The 17,689-nt window shown below is 37.9% G+C and overlaps 1 protein-coding gene across 2 annotated transcripts in view; it reads right to left on the bottom strand.

Moving 5' to 3' along the window:
- Positions 1 to 9,715: 9,715 nt before the first annotated feature.
- The window catches only part of LOC136832808 (uncharacterized), a 348,711-nt gene continuing 340,737 nt past the window's right edge, over positions 9,716 to 17,689 (bottom strand). For both annotated transcript variants that reach the window (XM_067094392.1, XM_067094393.1), the window contains 3 exons: positions 17,432 to 17,504; positions 15,685 to 15,865; positions 9,716 to 10,958 (listed from right to left, as the gene is read on the bottom strand). In XM_067094392.1, coding sequence (XP_066950493.1) covers positions 10,782 to 10,958; positions 15,685 to 15,865; positions 17,432 to 17,504 — 431 coding nt within the window. In that variant the 3' untranslated portion in view covers positions 9,716 to 10,781. The remainder of the gene's footprint in view (positions 10,959 to 15,684; positions 15,866 to 17,431; positions 17,505 to 17,689) is intronic.

Raw genomic sequence — 17,689 nt, 5'->3', positions numbered from 1 at the left:
AAGTCATCTTACAACACTGCCCTTAAAAATATGTGGCTTAAAGCTATGTGTGAAAACTAATCAACTTACCCCTATATTCAAGCACAGCCACTTTCTATCATAAAGCTTCAGTTTGTTTCATATTTCTGTATATGATACAGTAATTCATATTTCATTAAGAGAGAGAGAGAGAGAGACTGTTTGCACCCTTCACGTCAATATGGCAAAATGTTTGAGTTAGGTCTACACCTCTCTCCCGCTTTACCAGAAAAAGACTGGGAATTCCACAGAATTATCTGAAAATCTTACCTAATTTACTAAATTTACTATATTTTCCTAGTTATTGAAATGCAAAAAGTTGTAATTATAGCATGGAAAATATGAAAAAATTAATAACAGAGGCAGAGAAAAAATACAACTCACCCTTCTGACTTATATACACAAAGCATCCGAGCTAAAAGCTTTGTGACTGGCTACTTCCAACCCTCCCAGCCAATAGTGTGTCATCATGGAGAGAGGGTTTGTTACAAGCTCTGTAATTGGCTGCTTCCAACTCCTCCAGCCAGTAGCATGCCGTTATGGAGCCTACGTCAAAGCAATAAAAAAAATTGTAACACACATATATATGCATGTACTCATTCGATGATGGCTTTATGAACTTCCTGGAGTTCGTTTTATATTTTTATTTTTAATGATACAGTAATTCATATTTCAATAAAGGATATATAAAAAGGAGAGAGAGGGAGATGGGTGGTTGCCTTATATTAAATATCCAGAGAAATATGGGGGTTGCCTTACGTTAAATATCAAAAGAGTGAAATTACTCATGAATTATTGGAGAAAGAAAGAATAACTTGAGAGAGAGAGAACTGATATTGTTTGCATGTATACCTTGAACTATCATCCTAAAACACTTCACAGTAATATTTTAATATTTCAATATCAGTTTAATATCATTCACAGTAATATTTTAACATTTCAATATCACTTTAATATACAGGCAGTCCCCGGTTTACGACGGGTCCGGCTTACGATGTTCCGAGGTTACGACGCTTTTCAAATATACTGTATTCATCAGAAATTATTTCCCAGTTTACGACGCATGTTCCGGGGTTACGACTCGTCGTACGCCGATCCGACGGAAGAAATATGGCTCCAAATAATCATAATTTGGAGGCTTTTTTGATGAAAAACTCAATAAAAATGCAGTTTACATCGTTTTCAATGCACCCAAAGCATTAAAAGTAAGGTTTTCTTATGATTTTTGACGGTTTTCGACGATTTTTCGGTTTACGACGATTTTCGGTTTACGACGCGGCGTAAAAACGGAACCCCCGTCGTAAACCGGGGACTGCCTGTAATTTCAATATCACTTTAATATTTCAATATCACTTTAATATTTCAATCAAGAGGTTCCTTCTGTACAGAGGGGAGAGAAAACTGGTTTATTACCAGAGCAAAGCTTACAAACCTGTTTCTTTCCCCAGGCTTTCATAATCTTCTCTCTCTCTCTCTCTCTCTCTCTGAGTTAAGAAATACATATATTTAAATATGCATTGAAAAAAATACATTTTATTGATATTTTGCTGTGTTTATATTAATATTAACATTTGAAAATGAGTAAATAATTTTTCTAGCATAAAGGTATTTAGTCATAAAAATAACAGGAAAATACAGTAATTAGTGAATACTGCTTGATGAAAAATCTGCGAATTACCAAATTTTCTGCAAAATAATTTGGAGATATGTTCCACAGAAAAATCCACGAATAACTGAAGCTGCAAATCCTGAACTGCAAATAGGCAGGGGTCAACTGTACATCATCCGTGAAGAGAAGGCAATGCCAGGATATAAGGTAGTGAAGGATATGCTAACCTTACTGCTGGGTGGCAACACATTGGGAGCTAAAACTGCTCTCTTAGTGTACCACGCTGCAAATCCATGGGCACTCGGAAACATCACAGAGAGCTCTCTACCCATAATCGAGATGTCCGATAACAAAGGCTGGGTGACTCTTGCTATATTCGAAGACTGGTTTTTCCATCACTTTGTTCCCGAAGTTAAGCTGTACTGCCGCGAGAATGAGATTCCTTCAAGATTCTCTTAATCTTGGATAATGCCCCTGGGCACCCACTGCACTTCAATGATTTCCATCCAGATGTGAAAACTGTGTAATTAACCCCCTAACATAACTTTACTCCTTCAGCCGATGGAGCAAGGCATAATATAGCCAATCTCAAGAAATATACTCGTCGTACTTACAGGCAAGCACTGAAGGAAGTGAATAACTGGTGTGATCATACGTCACTTTTGGAAGGGATACATTTATAATTACATCACAAATATTGATGCTCCTTGCTGTGAAATGAGTGTGATCAACATGAATGTAGCGTGGAAGGCTGTATGTCGCAGTTTATCAACAACTTCATACGATTTAATCAGGAAAAAGAGGCAAAGGGAATTGTTAACAGTCTTGTCGACATAACTGAAAAGCTACAGCTTGACTTGGGGGAAGTGGACTTTGAAGAGCTGAGAGCTGTTTGAATCTCATTCAGTGGAGTTAACGAATGAAGATTTAATGGAGCTGGAAGAAATGCAAAGAACAGAAGAACATGAAGAGGAAGAACCTCTTCCTTTAAAGAAATTTGAAATGAAAATGATGGCCGAGGGGTTCTCTCTTCTAGAGAAAGCTTTAACTATTTTTGAGATTCAGGACCCAAATGCTGAGAGATTCTCAAAAGCAGCAACAACCATTAACATTGCTATATAGTATTATTGTCTCATAAACAATGAAAAGAAAAGAAAAACAATGCAAACTTCCTTAGAGCAATTCTTGAAACCAGTGCCTTCAACCTCAAGAGCCTCCCCACCTCCATTTACTGCTTTCTCCTCAGATGAAGAAGAAAGTGATACAGATGAACTGCTTCCCGTGTAATTCCACACCACCTCTCCCCCTCTCATCCATCACCTCAGATCTATGCTACAAGTTTTAAAGGTAAGAAAAAAAAACTATTATCATCACAATTTATTTAGGTTTTATGTATCATTCATATTAACCCTCTGGTGATCCGATGACGCGAAACCGCACCAATAAATTTTTTGCTGTAAGTGCTCCAAAGACACGATTTCCGCTTCACCTGTGAGTTATTTTCGAGGGAAATTCACCAAAAAAAAAAGGAGTCATCCAAAGAAAACGAGGACTGCGCCATTGCGTGGGCAGATCTTGGACCTACAAGAAAATGTAAACGGAACCGATAGGTATCGCGCATGCGCCACAGTCCTCCCCCAACTAAAGCACTGCAACTTCTATTTTGACCGAGTTCAACGCGTCTTTAGCACTCTCAGGTGTTTTGCTTTGTCGTCATTTATCTGTGTTTGTGAAATGCTTTTGCTTTTGCTATTGTTATAAAAGTGTTTGCAAGTGACTGTTGAGCATTTTGAATAGTATTTCAAGTGTTTTTCAATAAGATAAATGGTGAATAATTTACTTTTTTTACATACGAGGTACGTTCAATAAGTAATGAGAAAATGTCAGGAGAGAGACTATTTATTTTCATAAGCTTACACAACTTTGTCTCCTTCAAAATAACTGCCTCTCGCAGCTACACACTTCTGCATGCGTCTCTCCCGATCCTGGAAGACCTCCTCAAAGTCCTTTTTCAGTAGTCCCTTCAGGTAACTTTCCGATGCCTCTTTCAGCTCCTCTGTTGACTGGAATCTGGTTCCCCTGAGGCTGTCTTTCATGCGTGGGAACAGGAAGAAGTCGCAAGGGGCTAGGTCAGGGCTGTAGGGTGGGTGTTGTGCCACTTTCATTCCTCTGTTGGCCATCCAGGTGGTCACCAGTGTTGACTTGTGTCATGGGGGCATTGTCCTCGTGGAACCACCACTGACCACTCCTCTTTGGTCAGAACTGTCTCTACTGTGCCAATACTAATACCAACAGCTTCAGATAGCATCCTCACAGATATTTGACGGTCTTGCATCACTAACCTTTGCACTTCCTCAATGTTTTCCTCCTTGCGTGCACTTTTCGGTGCTCCAGATCTGGGTTCATCCTCAACCTGTTCATTTCCGTCAGAAAATCTGTTAAACCACCGATAGAAACTTGCTTGGCTCATCTGTTCATCCCCATAGGCCTCCTTTAACATTCCATAAGCTTCTTGTTTGGTTTTCTTAAGTTTAACACAAAATTTTATGGTTCTTAAGTTTAACACAAAATTTTATGGCATAACATTGCTCCATGTTTCCCTGCATTTTGACAAGTGTTCACAGATCGGCAAACCAGATCACACTGGTTCCACCACATTCACTGCTGCACTCAGACCTACAAATATAGAAAGTAGTATTTTGATCAAATCATATCTAGTGTCTCGCCTGACATTTTCTCATTACTTATTGAACATACCTCATATATTTCTGTCTTTCACCAACATTTCAGTCTTTCAGCTTCAATTGCTCAATTTTTTCTGGGAACACTGACTGCTTTTACATGGGCTATTTATAGAAAAATTATTCAGCTTTCCATTGCAATTTTCACTTTTTTTCTTAGCGTTATTCATTACCGAGTAATTACGAAAAATGTAAGCGTAAATATGAGCACTCGAGAACCCAGTCAAGCCGCGCAGTTCGGCCTAGGGTTTACGAGCGCGTGAACAATTTTTTGTACGCCTGTTTGTGCATCTGTAAATAACTTCAATGTGCATGTACTATATATCATTCGAACGGCCATTCTTTGTACTTTATCGTGCTGAACAGCAAAATGTAAAAATTTCAACGTTTCTACATAAAAATCTTTAGCAAACAATTGACTTTACATGAAAAAAACAAAACTTACATCTTTGAGCTTCAATTGCTTAATTATTTACTGGTAACACCTATTGATTTTAGGTAATTTATATATATGAAATTTATTCAGCTTCCCATCGCAGTTTTAACTTTTCTCTAGCATTATTTATTACCGAGTAATTACAAAAAATGTTAGCGTATATATATACGCGTTGAACACCGTAGTTCGGCTGGAATTTATGCGTCGATAATTTTTTGCATGCCTGTTTGTGCATCTGTAAATAACTTCAATAAGCATGCATTATACAGTATATCATTCGAACGGCCATTCTTTGTACTTTATCGTGCTGAACAGCAAAATGTAAAAATATCAATGTTTACAAATAATAATCGTTGCCGTATTTTTTCTTAGGAAAAAAAAAATTGTCCATAATCTAACGACAATATCTCAATTTTATTCTAACAATACATATATCTATTTTGTGCATTTTATATGAAATTTATTCAGCTTTCTAATGCCACCTTTAGTTTTTTTCTATATTTATTTCTTACTTAGATGCAATATGAAACATCAACATAAGTAGATTGGAAAATCTGGTAATTGCACTCCATAAAAACTTTGCATTTTTTAATCGGTAACAGCTAATTAGCACACACATTTATAGCAAAATGATTGCTCTTACGTGAAATTTCAAACATTTCCACACAATTTACGTCTAAAATAAACTCCTCAAACCTAATTATTATATTTTTCATGATTATTTAAAAAAAAAATCTATGATTTTCCTTAAAAATTTCACGTTCATTACATCTTTTTTATTATTTCTAAGACTTGCAAAGATTTTCCGATTGCTTTAGGAAAAATTCAATCATTTGCCGACATCATAAAACAAACCAGAAGCCTATATCAGTTATAGTTTGGACGTATCGATTTTTACAAAGAAACTTTTCCGGCAAGCCCCACTTTTCCCTCCACGGCATGTCACGTACCAGGTAGCGCTATGGGAACCCCCATAAGCACGAGAGGGTTAATAAAGTACTGTACTCTATAAATTACAGTACTGTATGTACAGTGTACAGTACTGTATTATGTTTTAGGATGAAAAAAAGTACAGTACTGTATTGACTTTATATCATACTGTACTTAAATAGGCGTGAAGACCAACTTACGAACAATTCAAGACGAACGGCCAACCGAAACGTAACTCACTCGTATGTAGGGTAGTGTCTGTACATGCACTGACCCCTGGATTATGCACCTTGCAACAAAGGTTTCATGGTATCTCAGCAAGCCAAGTTTAGATAACCAAGCAAACACTTGGGATGTTCCTAGTTTGTCCAAGCTGCATGTGCACAGTAGTGAATGTGAATGCTTATCCATAGCTTCTAGTTCTGTTTTAACAGAGCATACGGAAGTCTATGTGATAAGAACCATGATTTTGAGTGCTTATGAGTTAGCCTCAAAAAACATTTTAATGTGAAAGTCTACAGGTTTGCAGACCACAGCTTCAAGCAGTTATGACTACCTACAATCTTTTTTGTGATCAGCATTGTGACTGTTTTTGTTCAAGGTTTGAGAGCACTTGCCAGGGCAGACTTGTGTGTGTCAGCCTCTCTTTTGGGAAAGAAGCCAACTTTTGCTCTAGAGAATCTCTTAAAACCTGAGGGATTTTCCTCCATTCACAACCTCTTCAGTAGAGTTGGAACAGAGATTATTTGGCTCTTTGTGAGCTTAACCCTTAAAGGGATGAGATAAATGTTCTGTATATTAAGCACACCCCCAGACCAGGCAAACTTTAAGGTTGGCCAGTTTAAGAAAAAAACACTTCAACGGAAAGAGAAAGACATGCAAATGCATTTGGTGTAAGAAAAAAAAATCCTAAAAATTTTCTGTACCTTCCATTGGAAGTTGAAAGTAAATATTTACAACCCTGTGCAGGGCTTTCTTCCAACACTTGTAAAAATAAGCTAATTTTACAAAGTTATGCATGTTTTTCCTAATAATTTATTTTATTTTGTAAAATTATAATTACAGCTCACACAAGAGCCTAACATTTAAGAACTAAAATCAGTAACAAATCCTGAGTATATTTATTGTAAAATATTTATGAGATTACTGATGGGGAGATGCAGTATCTTTGTGTGAGGTATAAATTTTTTTTATTTTCTAATATTTCCTTGCACTTTTCTTTGTAAAATTACAATTATAGCTGACATACTATCATCAAAGATAAGAACTAAAACCAACAGCAATCCCTGGGTATATTTATGAGCAAATAAATACAAAGACGTCATGGGATAGCGAGGGGCAATACATTTCCCCATCAAGTCTCAAGGCACATTGATCCCCTTCTGTCCTGTGCTGAGCTACTATAGTTGTCATAAGTCATTTATGGACCACTGAAGAGATATGAACATCTTTCCTGCTAAATTCATCCAAATCGTATGGGGCATAATATTAATACTCATATAAGTTAACCCCTCCATCACTCAAAACCTGTTATAGATCCTCATATGATCCTGCCCGTCCGTTAAGGGTTAATGATATCAGGGAAGTGACCAATGCTCCCTTGTTGAACACTTCTCATCTATACAGTGCACTCTCGTTTTCATTCAGGAGGCAAGGTAATTGTTCTGACTCCTGTGGTTGCTGCTTACTTGTAGTGTCTTGGTTGCTGCTTATTTGTAGTGTCTTGGATCAGTTAATAGTCTGTTCTGAGGATCAGAGGGTTCCCAGCTATTCAGCAATCAAGTGAGCTGCTCTTCCACCTTTTGATACACCAGAGAAATTTAATCTAACAGGTTTTGGCTGGGAGTAGTCTTGCTCAGCAGAGCAGACCAGTTTTGGTTCCTCTGTACATGCACTGAAGAGTTAAGTTTTGGGCCTGTGGTGGAGAGGATTTGTTCTGAGAGAAGGACATCTTGAGAATTCTATTTCGAGTCTTCCACAGCAACAAAGGTAATCTTGGTCATGTCCTTTGGGATGCATCACCTTCTCTGTCTGGTGTCAGAGGAGGCCTCCCTCCAAAGTTAAAAAAAAAAAAAAAGGGACAAGGAACACAATCTTCTTCCTCTAGGATGGGCAAAGAGTCTTCCTAAACCTTTCAACCTCCCCCTCCAGATCTAGTTAGGAGCAGAGGTACAGGGAAGAAGAAAGAGCAGGACACTGTTCTATGATAATTACATTATACAAACCTTGAAAAATGCTAGATTAAAAAAACTGTTGCTTGTTCATATTCAAAAGAATAAAGGGTGGTCATTTTTGGAAAACTGATTTTTGTTAATTGAATCAGTTACAATTTTCAATCTGTAAACAGAAATAACAGTACCTCACTAGAAAAATCCTATGGTTTTTGGGTGGTGAAAAGAGCGGAACAAGAGTGTTATTTTGTATGTAAGTGAGAAATAAGACTAAAGAAAACAATGCTGATGAAATACAAGATGTGTAGCTATATTAATGAGAATACGATTACCTACAAGGCATGATATGAGAATACGATTACCTACAAGGCATGATAAGCCTAAGGGACTAGTCTCTGACTCCATCATTCATCCTTATTCTAACAATTATACAGAAGTTATATGTATACTGTATGTCAATTACAATATTTGGGTAAAGGCTGCTCTTAAAATCTGTGACTAAGTAAAGATATAAAGTAGTTTTTATGATAATTTTGTACGTGATTTGGATGAATTTGACATTCTGCTGGATGGGGGTTTGTCCATTACATCCCCACCTAACTCTAACTATAATGGGAGGCCACAGTGGAAACACGTCTTTGGGTGGGAAATACAAGACCTAGGTTAGTTAGTTATAAATGATTTGTTTAACCAGACCTCTGAACTCTTTTAGGGTAAGGAAGGTTATAGAGTATTTGAGTGAATTCCTCTGTTTAACTTACGATGCCAGGTCCTTCCTGACCCCCACCTAACTTGACCAAGTAAGCAATAACTAATTCAGTGAAACACAAGATGCCCCTAACTTTACCTTTTACCTGACCAGAGGAAGCCGGGCCAGGGAAAGACTGCTATACAACCTGAATTTTGGTGCCACAAATCATAAAGAAACAATATTTGTTTGCATACCTGCCTTGGTTATTTGTCGCCATGTTACCCTAACCCCAAAACTATGGTTTCCCATTGTGGTCCCCCATTATTGTTAACCTTTGGTATGCGTATTATTTTGACAATAATGTTAAATTTGTCAAAATCACATAAAAACCATCAGAAAACCCACATTTCACATTTAAAATTGCTTACTGTACTTCTTTAGTAATAATAATTCTCTCAAAACCTACACACAAGCAATATAGTACTATAATATTCTTTTCTAGTCAGTCACGAAAATTACATCCAAACCATCAGAAAACAAAACCCTGAAAAATTTCATGTTTAAAATCACTTATCTCCTAAGAAAACTAGCCTGAGGATTTTTACAACTTGCACACATCCAGAAAATAAGTGTTTTGTCAAATTAGGGTAGTACACCAGTTTTGACAGCCAGTACACTCCACACTTACAAAGTTTATGTGCAAAGTATTTCTGATACAAAATTACCAATGATTCACCAACAAACATCCACCAAACAGGGACCAAAATGATGAAATCATGACTGCAGCTGAAAACCAATGCTGATTAGTTAATAGTATAAGAGAAATCACATACAATCACTCTCAGATATCACAACAGTGTTGAGAAAGAGCAACTCAAAATATGGTGGCAGTTGACATTCTGAATGTTAAAACATTGCTGAATAAACCAAAATAGCAAACTTAGTTCATAATTATTTCCTACTATTTCCTTGTGAAAGAAAAAATGTCAAAACTGACTAAAATAGACAGTCATCACACTGTAATCAGTGTACTGTATCTTATTATGTCTTACAATTAAAGCAATACCACTATAAGATATATTAAGTTAATTTTTAGAAACAGTCAAGGCAGGTGTTCGAAGTTAAAAGCATTTTTTCCCCTTTTCTCTAGGAAATGGGTCTTGGGTAGAAAAATAAACACCAAAGTAAGGTAGGATGCTGGACCTACCTGACCAGCCTAGACCCTCCTCTAACCATATATCATGGGGATGCATCCTCACCTAACCTAACTCAGCACATTGCATCACTATCTGTTATTTAATAGGGCTGTGCTTATTAGTCTTACTCTAATATGAATCCATATTACCAGGTGTTCTACCTGTTTCCCTACTGTGGTCTCGTACTACTGCCAGACTTTGGGAGAAGGGGCATCTGTCTCTAAAACTAATGATTTCTGACAGAAATGAAGGTCAAAATCATTCAGAACATCCAGAAACACAGAAAACATCCTCACCAATGTGGAATTCAATATCAAGCAGGCTTGAATGGTCATTTTTGCATTTTTTTCCATAACAAATAAGAGGGGCAAGGGAATAATAAGCTATGTACTGTATTTAGAAATAAATATATAATTTTAGCTGACCATATTTTTGACATTATTTTACAGCAATGTAAAATATCTATTCTCTATTACAATCCAGAACACAAACTTAGAACAAAAATTGTTTCCTTTCAAGAAACTTCTGCATAAGGATATTTGATGGGACATGGTTAAGAATTAAACATCCCAGTTGAATATCTAGGTCCACTTCCATGGGTATAGGAAAAGAAGGGAACTGATTTCAAGGTATGGGAGGCAAGGAGATGCTATGAATTATAAAACACAGTTAAAATTAGGGGAAGTCCCACCTGCTCTTTCGTCTGACCACATAAATTCGTTGTTTTCTATACAGCAGTTCAGTGCAGCAGTATTATGAAATATTTCAAATAGAATACATACTAATTAAATACTTAAATTAATGTTCACAACATTTATGAAGCAAAATAAAGGTATCAGCAGAGATTACTTTGAATGAAGCTCAAGAATGGAGACTTGAAAAAAGAAAATGAAGAAATTACTCTACTGAGAAACAATAAGAGATGAAGTACAAAAAACACCAAGAATGGGTGAAAACTACATGACGAGATGTGAGGGAAAGAAGTATCATCACTGAAGTGTGTGGTAACAGCAAGAGCCCCAAGAGGCAACACGCACACTTCCATGCAGAATCCCTGTTGAGTCAGCTGCCCAGTTGCCCAAGCTTTGCTGCGTACCCACAGGTTTGTATGGAATGGCTTTTGAGGCTTCCCAGGGAGTACTTATTTCTGAGGCATTTTTCTCACCCTTGTATAGATTAAAAGAAAATTGTGTCAGTGATTAGTTTACCTGGAGAGGAGTAATGTACAATAAGTCAAGTCTTAAAAAGATGATGAAAACTTTATGCTCACACTGTACTACAACCTTGATACTGTAATCATCAGAAGCCCCTGAATAAAAATGTGCTTATCCATAAAAAGAGGAAGCTGAACATATTCCATTTTAATTTTATAATCATGAATAATATATTGAACATAAAGTAATGTACTGTATATAATAAATACATAAACAGAGTTTTGTACTGCATGCATTTATAAAGTTACATCTGTAAATTGTAATAAAAGCTATTTAAATAAATATCCTGATTTGGTATGTCAATCTTCATTACTTATTATTTCACAATACTTCCATTATTTGATCAGATGATAACATCATATAAAATCTAATGACAGTGTGGTAACATCATGCAAAAATCGTTATTATCCTACATTCATATGTGGAGTTCATCCCACCTTTAATTAACATTCAAATGATAAAATGTTGTTTTTGACTTATGGTTTTCTTTTGGGAAGAGGTATTATTTTACACAGAGCCCATAATTACTGTACTTAAAGGATTTTGACAAAGGAAAAATCTATTTCTGGAGAGGGGCCCGTGTCACCCGGTGAAAAAGTCCATTCAGCACTTATTTCTAGGTAATTCCATTGCTAGATACCAGAGAAAGCTAAATGAAATGCTGGAGTTACTACCCCCAGAGCGAACTCCTCTAGATGGAGTCGTGTATGGAAAAGGGTGAACTACAAAAACACGGAACCTTATCCTATAGAGATTCCCAATGTCAAAAGTCCCAACGAGAGAGGTGCCGATACAAGCCCATGCACTACTCGCGGACTGTATACAAGGCAACACTAGTCGCATTCCATGTTAGCACCCACCCCACTAGAATGATGTTTACCATGGGAGGGAGAGAATGAAAAACAGGGGTGGGTCACCAGGTGACACGGGCCCCTCTCCAGAAATAGATTTTTCCTTTGTCAAAATCCTTTTTCTGGATCGGAGTCCCGTGTCAGCCGGTGAAATAATAACAGAGAAATAAACATCATTCTTATGCTATTAAAGACTTAAATAGAGACGTTGAAAAGTAGGAGAATTCTACCCTGAACATTAGTAAGGTCCTCTAAATTCATGTAATGAAAATAAAGTAAGTGGTCACCGTCTAAGATCATGAGCTTAGAATAGAACCTGAATAGGCTTGTATTAAGAAAATACTTCCAGACCCAATGACAGTAACCCCCCCCCTTTTTTAAAAGAGAGGATCTGACAAAATTGCGAGGTCCTGTCTAAAAAAGCCTGTAAGGAGAAAACTGGGCACAGAAACAGACCTTGTAAAAGGGGAGTACTTTCCAAGGTGACCACCGAAAATGAGGACCTTCAATTGTAGATAGAAAGTCAGGGTGAGGAATTCACAACACTACCCCTGATGAGGGGAAACCAAAATGATTGGTTCCGCCAGACAGGGCACAGTACAGGAAAACTAACACTAGAAGCTAAGCTGATTAAAAATTTTTGGGTCTTCCCCAACAAGGAAAGGTAAGAACAAGATGATTGTTGGTTACCGAAGCTAACTCCGATACATTACTCAAAGACCAGGAAACCGAATGTGGACGGAGTACTGTTCTTAGACGAACACAGACCTTAGGGATGAAAGTTAAGAGCCTGTGAGTCTGGTTCCAACAAAACACTTTCCCCGAGGCCAATGCGGCCGCATCATTATTCGAAAACTATGTGAAGAGTGCTAGTTACTTAACTGCAGAACCATACTGCAGTAGAGTAGGATCCCTTAACTGATTTCAGGAAAACAGTAATAACAGGACCAATATCAGTTTCCTCCTAAACTGTAAGATTCACAAAGACCACAAAGCCAGGACATCAGAGCTTGAGGGGGCTGACGCAGGCTGAGTTTATACCAGACGTGACAGCTTGATAGTTAGTGGCTGAATTGGGTTGCAAACAGACTTACTTCCAGGTCCAGGAAAAGGTCACAAGACTACCTGAATGACGCTCCGTCTAAGGACTATTCCGACACCAGGGGGGAGGCCCTGGATAGGGAAAAAGTAGTGACCTTTTGGACCCCTACGAGAAGGGTGGTAGACAGAGGTACTTGTGTCTGTTGGTTATGGAGAAGAATGAACCATAACCTGAATGAAGCAACTCGAGTCCAAAACCACTTGTTTACGCAGCGCACTATTGCTGTTTTGTTCAGAACCAGCCTAAAATGAAACCTCTTGGGGGGAAGAAGTTTCCCAAGGACAGGAAGACTGTCACCGCCCTCCAAAGCGTTGATATGGAACTGCCGGAACGTGACCGACTAAGTTCCATGTACTTCATTGGGCCAAAAAATATCCACCTCACCCGCCCAGAGAGGTGACGGTGTGGAATACCGAGGCCGGAGGGGAAAGCTGGAGAGAAACTGACTTCGGTAAGCACTTGATAGTTGTGCAAGGCCGGAGGCCACTATTCAAACAGGAGGAATCAGGGAGACACGTCCCTGACTCAGCCATACCCCGGTCATAAACTCCAGCTTTGACTTCAGAAGGAGAACCGTCACTGAAGCAAACTGGAGAGAACCCAAGACCTTTTCTTGGGCACGGCGAGAGGTATGCCTGAGTTGATGAAATGATAGGTCGCCCTTGCTATCTCTTTCCGCTTCCACTGGATTCACAACTACTGAAGGCTACCCTCCGGAATCAGGTGGGATTCCTTCCTGTTTACTTAGAAGCCCAAAGACTCTAGAAAACTGATTATAATGACCGGCACCCTCAGGCAATTCCCGACGCTGGGTGCCCAAATGAGCCAGGCAACTAGATATGCAGCTAGCATAGCCTTCTAATACCGGAGCTGTTGAACTACGGTATTGTTCAAACTGGCAAAGACTCTGGAGCTGCATTGAGGAGGGCATGAACCTGAAGGGGTACGCCTACTCCCCGAGCCTGAATCCCAAGAAGGGATAGGACCTTTCTGCAACCTAGATGTGAAAGGAAGCGTCGGAAAGGTCTATAGAGGTGGTTACGGCTCCACGGAGCAGTAGGATCCGAACCCACAAGACTGTAAGCAACCGAGACTTGCCGCATTGAATAAGGAAAATAAACGGGACACGCCCGGAAAAATTTTCCAGTGGAAGGGAACTTCTTGGCAGACTGAAAAAGCCTGACAGGCCATTCACAAAGACCCCCAGAACTCTGGCCGGAGGCTGATTGAACCTGATTGGGGGAAGGGGACAACAGCCCAGCTCCACCCCGGGCCTTGATAACTATACTCTGGGCCCAGGGACTGAAGTTCCAGTGGCCCCGAAAATGGTACAGCCTCCCACCCATATGAGAAATACTACAGGGAGGAGGCTTGATTGCCTCCCCTGAAGCGTATGCCTTCCCAATTTCTCGGAGAGGAGTAGGATGCTTCCCTGCTCCTATGATAACCACGAGGGTCAGAGCCTCTGGCCAAAAGTCTAGTGAAAATTCTTTCCTCAGGTTTTCGTATGAAGCAAAGAAAACTCCGGCGGAGGCACGTGGGGAAGGCAGAGACACACGGGGGTGTTACAAGGGGCTGATGTGTTGGCTGAACCCGAACACATCGAGGTGGAGGCTGGGAGTGAGAGGCTGACGGCTGTCTAGGGGCAGAAACCTGAAGAGCCTGCACCACCGCCTACATTTAGGTTTTTTATTTTGTTAACTGGTGCAATGCTGCTTCTATATGATTTCTGTCAGCATTGAATAATTACTGTACTACGATGAAGACATCACACAGAAGTCACGACAGTTATTTGTTTATATGTATTACTGAATATTTCCAAGTGGTCTTTAGTCTAATATGCTAATGACAATACCTCAAGTCAAGCAGAAAGGCTTTACTTGTGGTCAAGTTAGTGAGGTCTGGTGCTCCAAAGCCCCACCAATCAAGTAAAACAAGTCAGGATAAGGAAGGTTAGATTAGGATGTATCCCTGTACATTTAACATTCTTTGCTGTAGAAGCAATTACCAAACATTCTTACTTTATATTGATTAGATAACTAGTAAATTTCTTCATATACCTTTAAACTGCGATAAAAAAATATCAAGGCCTTTTGAGTCACATACCTATTACTATTTGTTTCATTATGACATTCATATAATGCTCAATATGACTAATCATAATCATATGATTTTTAAGCTACATGGATATTCAGTTCCAGGCAAATACTCATCAATCTGATATAGGGGCATGGAAGCTCACAAGGCTATACAGAATAATACTTGGTGCTAATACAGCACCATAATGGAAATATGTATATGCCAGTTATAACTGATTACCAATATGTTGGTAACTATTTATTTGTGTGGAGATGGTTATAAAAAACAGTTTTGCAAACTGATGAAATAAGAAATAACCACACAGATGAATATGAAGACTTACAAATGAAACAACGACAACTTTTGGCTGTCTAAATGTAATGAGAGAGAGAGAGAGATAACTGAAAAGACTGGGACTACACCATCACTAAAATTGCCAATTGAGGACTTACTTCTGTTTTTGTAATTGTTGCAGTCACTGACTTTAAATACAATATAATGGCAAGTTATGTCAAAGACAATATTAAAAAAGTTACTGCTTACACATGTGTATACTAGGTTCATAGCTTCAATGTTTACTTTTTTTTCATTTAAAGGGAAGACATATTGATACCTTTTAATTAATATTCTCTGTTACACATCTTACCTCTAGTACTGGAGTCCAGTGAATCCCACCATCAGTGCTAAAGTAATACACATTTCTTTGATAATTACTTGCATAAAGTTTATGGGTTATGGGATTATAGCCATGAAGAATTTCTATGTAATAAGGAAGAGCATTCCACACAATTCCAGCATCCCTGGAGATGTAACATTTATTCCCATTCCTAGTAAGAGAAAATAAGGTCATTTCAAATTGGTTTGAAGGTGTTTTTGTAAAAAAAAAAATTCCTACATATATAATGTTATTTTTCAATTGCAGTTATATTGCATAAAAATCTTTAGGTAAGCATAACATCAAGATTCGAGTAACTAAGGTACGTGAGTTTATGCCTGACTGTAAAGATGCTGTCACATGGGCACATTTTCTGGCATCTCTGCATCTTGGTGCTAGAGTTACCCAAAACACGCCAACAGTGGCAGCAAATGTGATGACACCTTTTGTCTTCTTGCTGCAAAAGATCAGCATTTCTGTGGGGGATGAACAGCATATCATATACATTCCCAAGTGACTGCTATACGTACTGTATATTAGTTCAGTACAACAGAAGCAGGGTTAACACCTGCTCTTAGAGATATATTTTATAAGATATTCTGTTAGTGAAGTATTCCCTTACTTACTTTGTTGTAAAAAATTATGAATTTTAGCATAGGCTAGCTTTGTGGCCTGTAATGCTAGTGGTTTTAGGCCAAATGCAAGGAAAGCCCGGAATTGTCCCACAAGTATATTGTTTTAATAAATATAATTATTTAAGAAATTGGTAGTAGTAAGTTTTATTTATTTAAATGCATGCTGACTGCTCTCTAAAGTTTGAAAATGTCTGTTCACAGCAGAAATTATTTTAACGATGTGATGTGTACCATCAGGTGCCATTTTAGGTGGCATGGAAACACAAGAGGCTGACAAAAATTTGTACATGTGACAGCATCTTGACTCACAGGCACTGAACAAAATTACTGAAATGGAAATATACTGTATTTTGAGTTCAGTAAGTAGAAGTTAATGAATGAGCAATGCAATGTGCAAGTGTAGTTTACACCTCACACCCTTTACAGTGCTATGATACACTTGATTCATAAAATAAAAAAGGTTACTTAATCATATCTTTTGTAAAATTTAGTTATTCTACATACATATTCAAGTAGCGTCATGTAAGTGAGTCTTTTTATCCTGTCTACTTCAAAAAAGCAAGTTACAGTCATTATTATAGAAATAAAAAACAGACATAAAAAAGAGCAAGGTCTTAGTTTTACTTGCACCCAAGGGTCATCAAAATGGATAGTGCAGTTCACTGAATAATTTACAGTTGCATGTTGATTACTCACTGGTCCTTTAACCATGATGAAACTAATTTAAATATCAGATTAAACATTGTCATATGAAGGCTATAAACCAGGTTAAACTGAACCTCCTTATGGACAAAGAGATGAAATTTACTCATTACTAACTTGCACAATCAATGTACCACACAACAGATAATTTATTATTTCAATGATATGTTTAATGTGGTTGTGATGCAATTTCAAATGTTTGTTTACATCAACATACATATTCCTATTCACTGATACTAGTTTATAATCTCTGCTGATGCGTCATTAGTACATATAAGAAAAATTTAATCAATGTGCACTCGTTGGTTTACAACCTACACTGAATACACAAGTTGTAACAACTCAAGAACAGGAAAGCAGTGAATGCTTAACTAAATACACATTTACTAATAATTACTTACAATTTAATAGAATTTTCACAAAAAGCACCAACATCCAACGTTGAGTCCACAGCCAAATGTCGTCCTTTGGTGTCTAAAGAAATATAAATTGTATGCATTCATGTTACCCATCACAGGGAGATAATAATATCTCTATATAACCAAAAGGCTTTCCATATACCTATATTTAAAAGGCAATGTTAGCTAATGCCCACCTCACCACATAGCACAAGTATAAGGATATCTTGTTAACTGAACTACAGTATACTCGCTTTGCAT

Source organism: Macrobrachium rosenbergii, chromosome 50 (genome assembly GCF_040412425.1).
Source record: "Macrobrachium rosenbergii isolate ZJJX-2024 chromosome 50, ASM4041242v1, whole genome shotgun sequence".
Classification (NCBI taxonomy): Eukaryota; Metazoa; Arthropoda; class Malacostraca; order Decapoda; family Palaemonidae; genus Macrobrachium; species Macrobrachium rosenbergii.
Note: the sequence above shows the minus strand (reverse complement) of the source record. Positions and strands in the feature narration are given on the sequence as shown.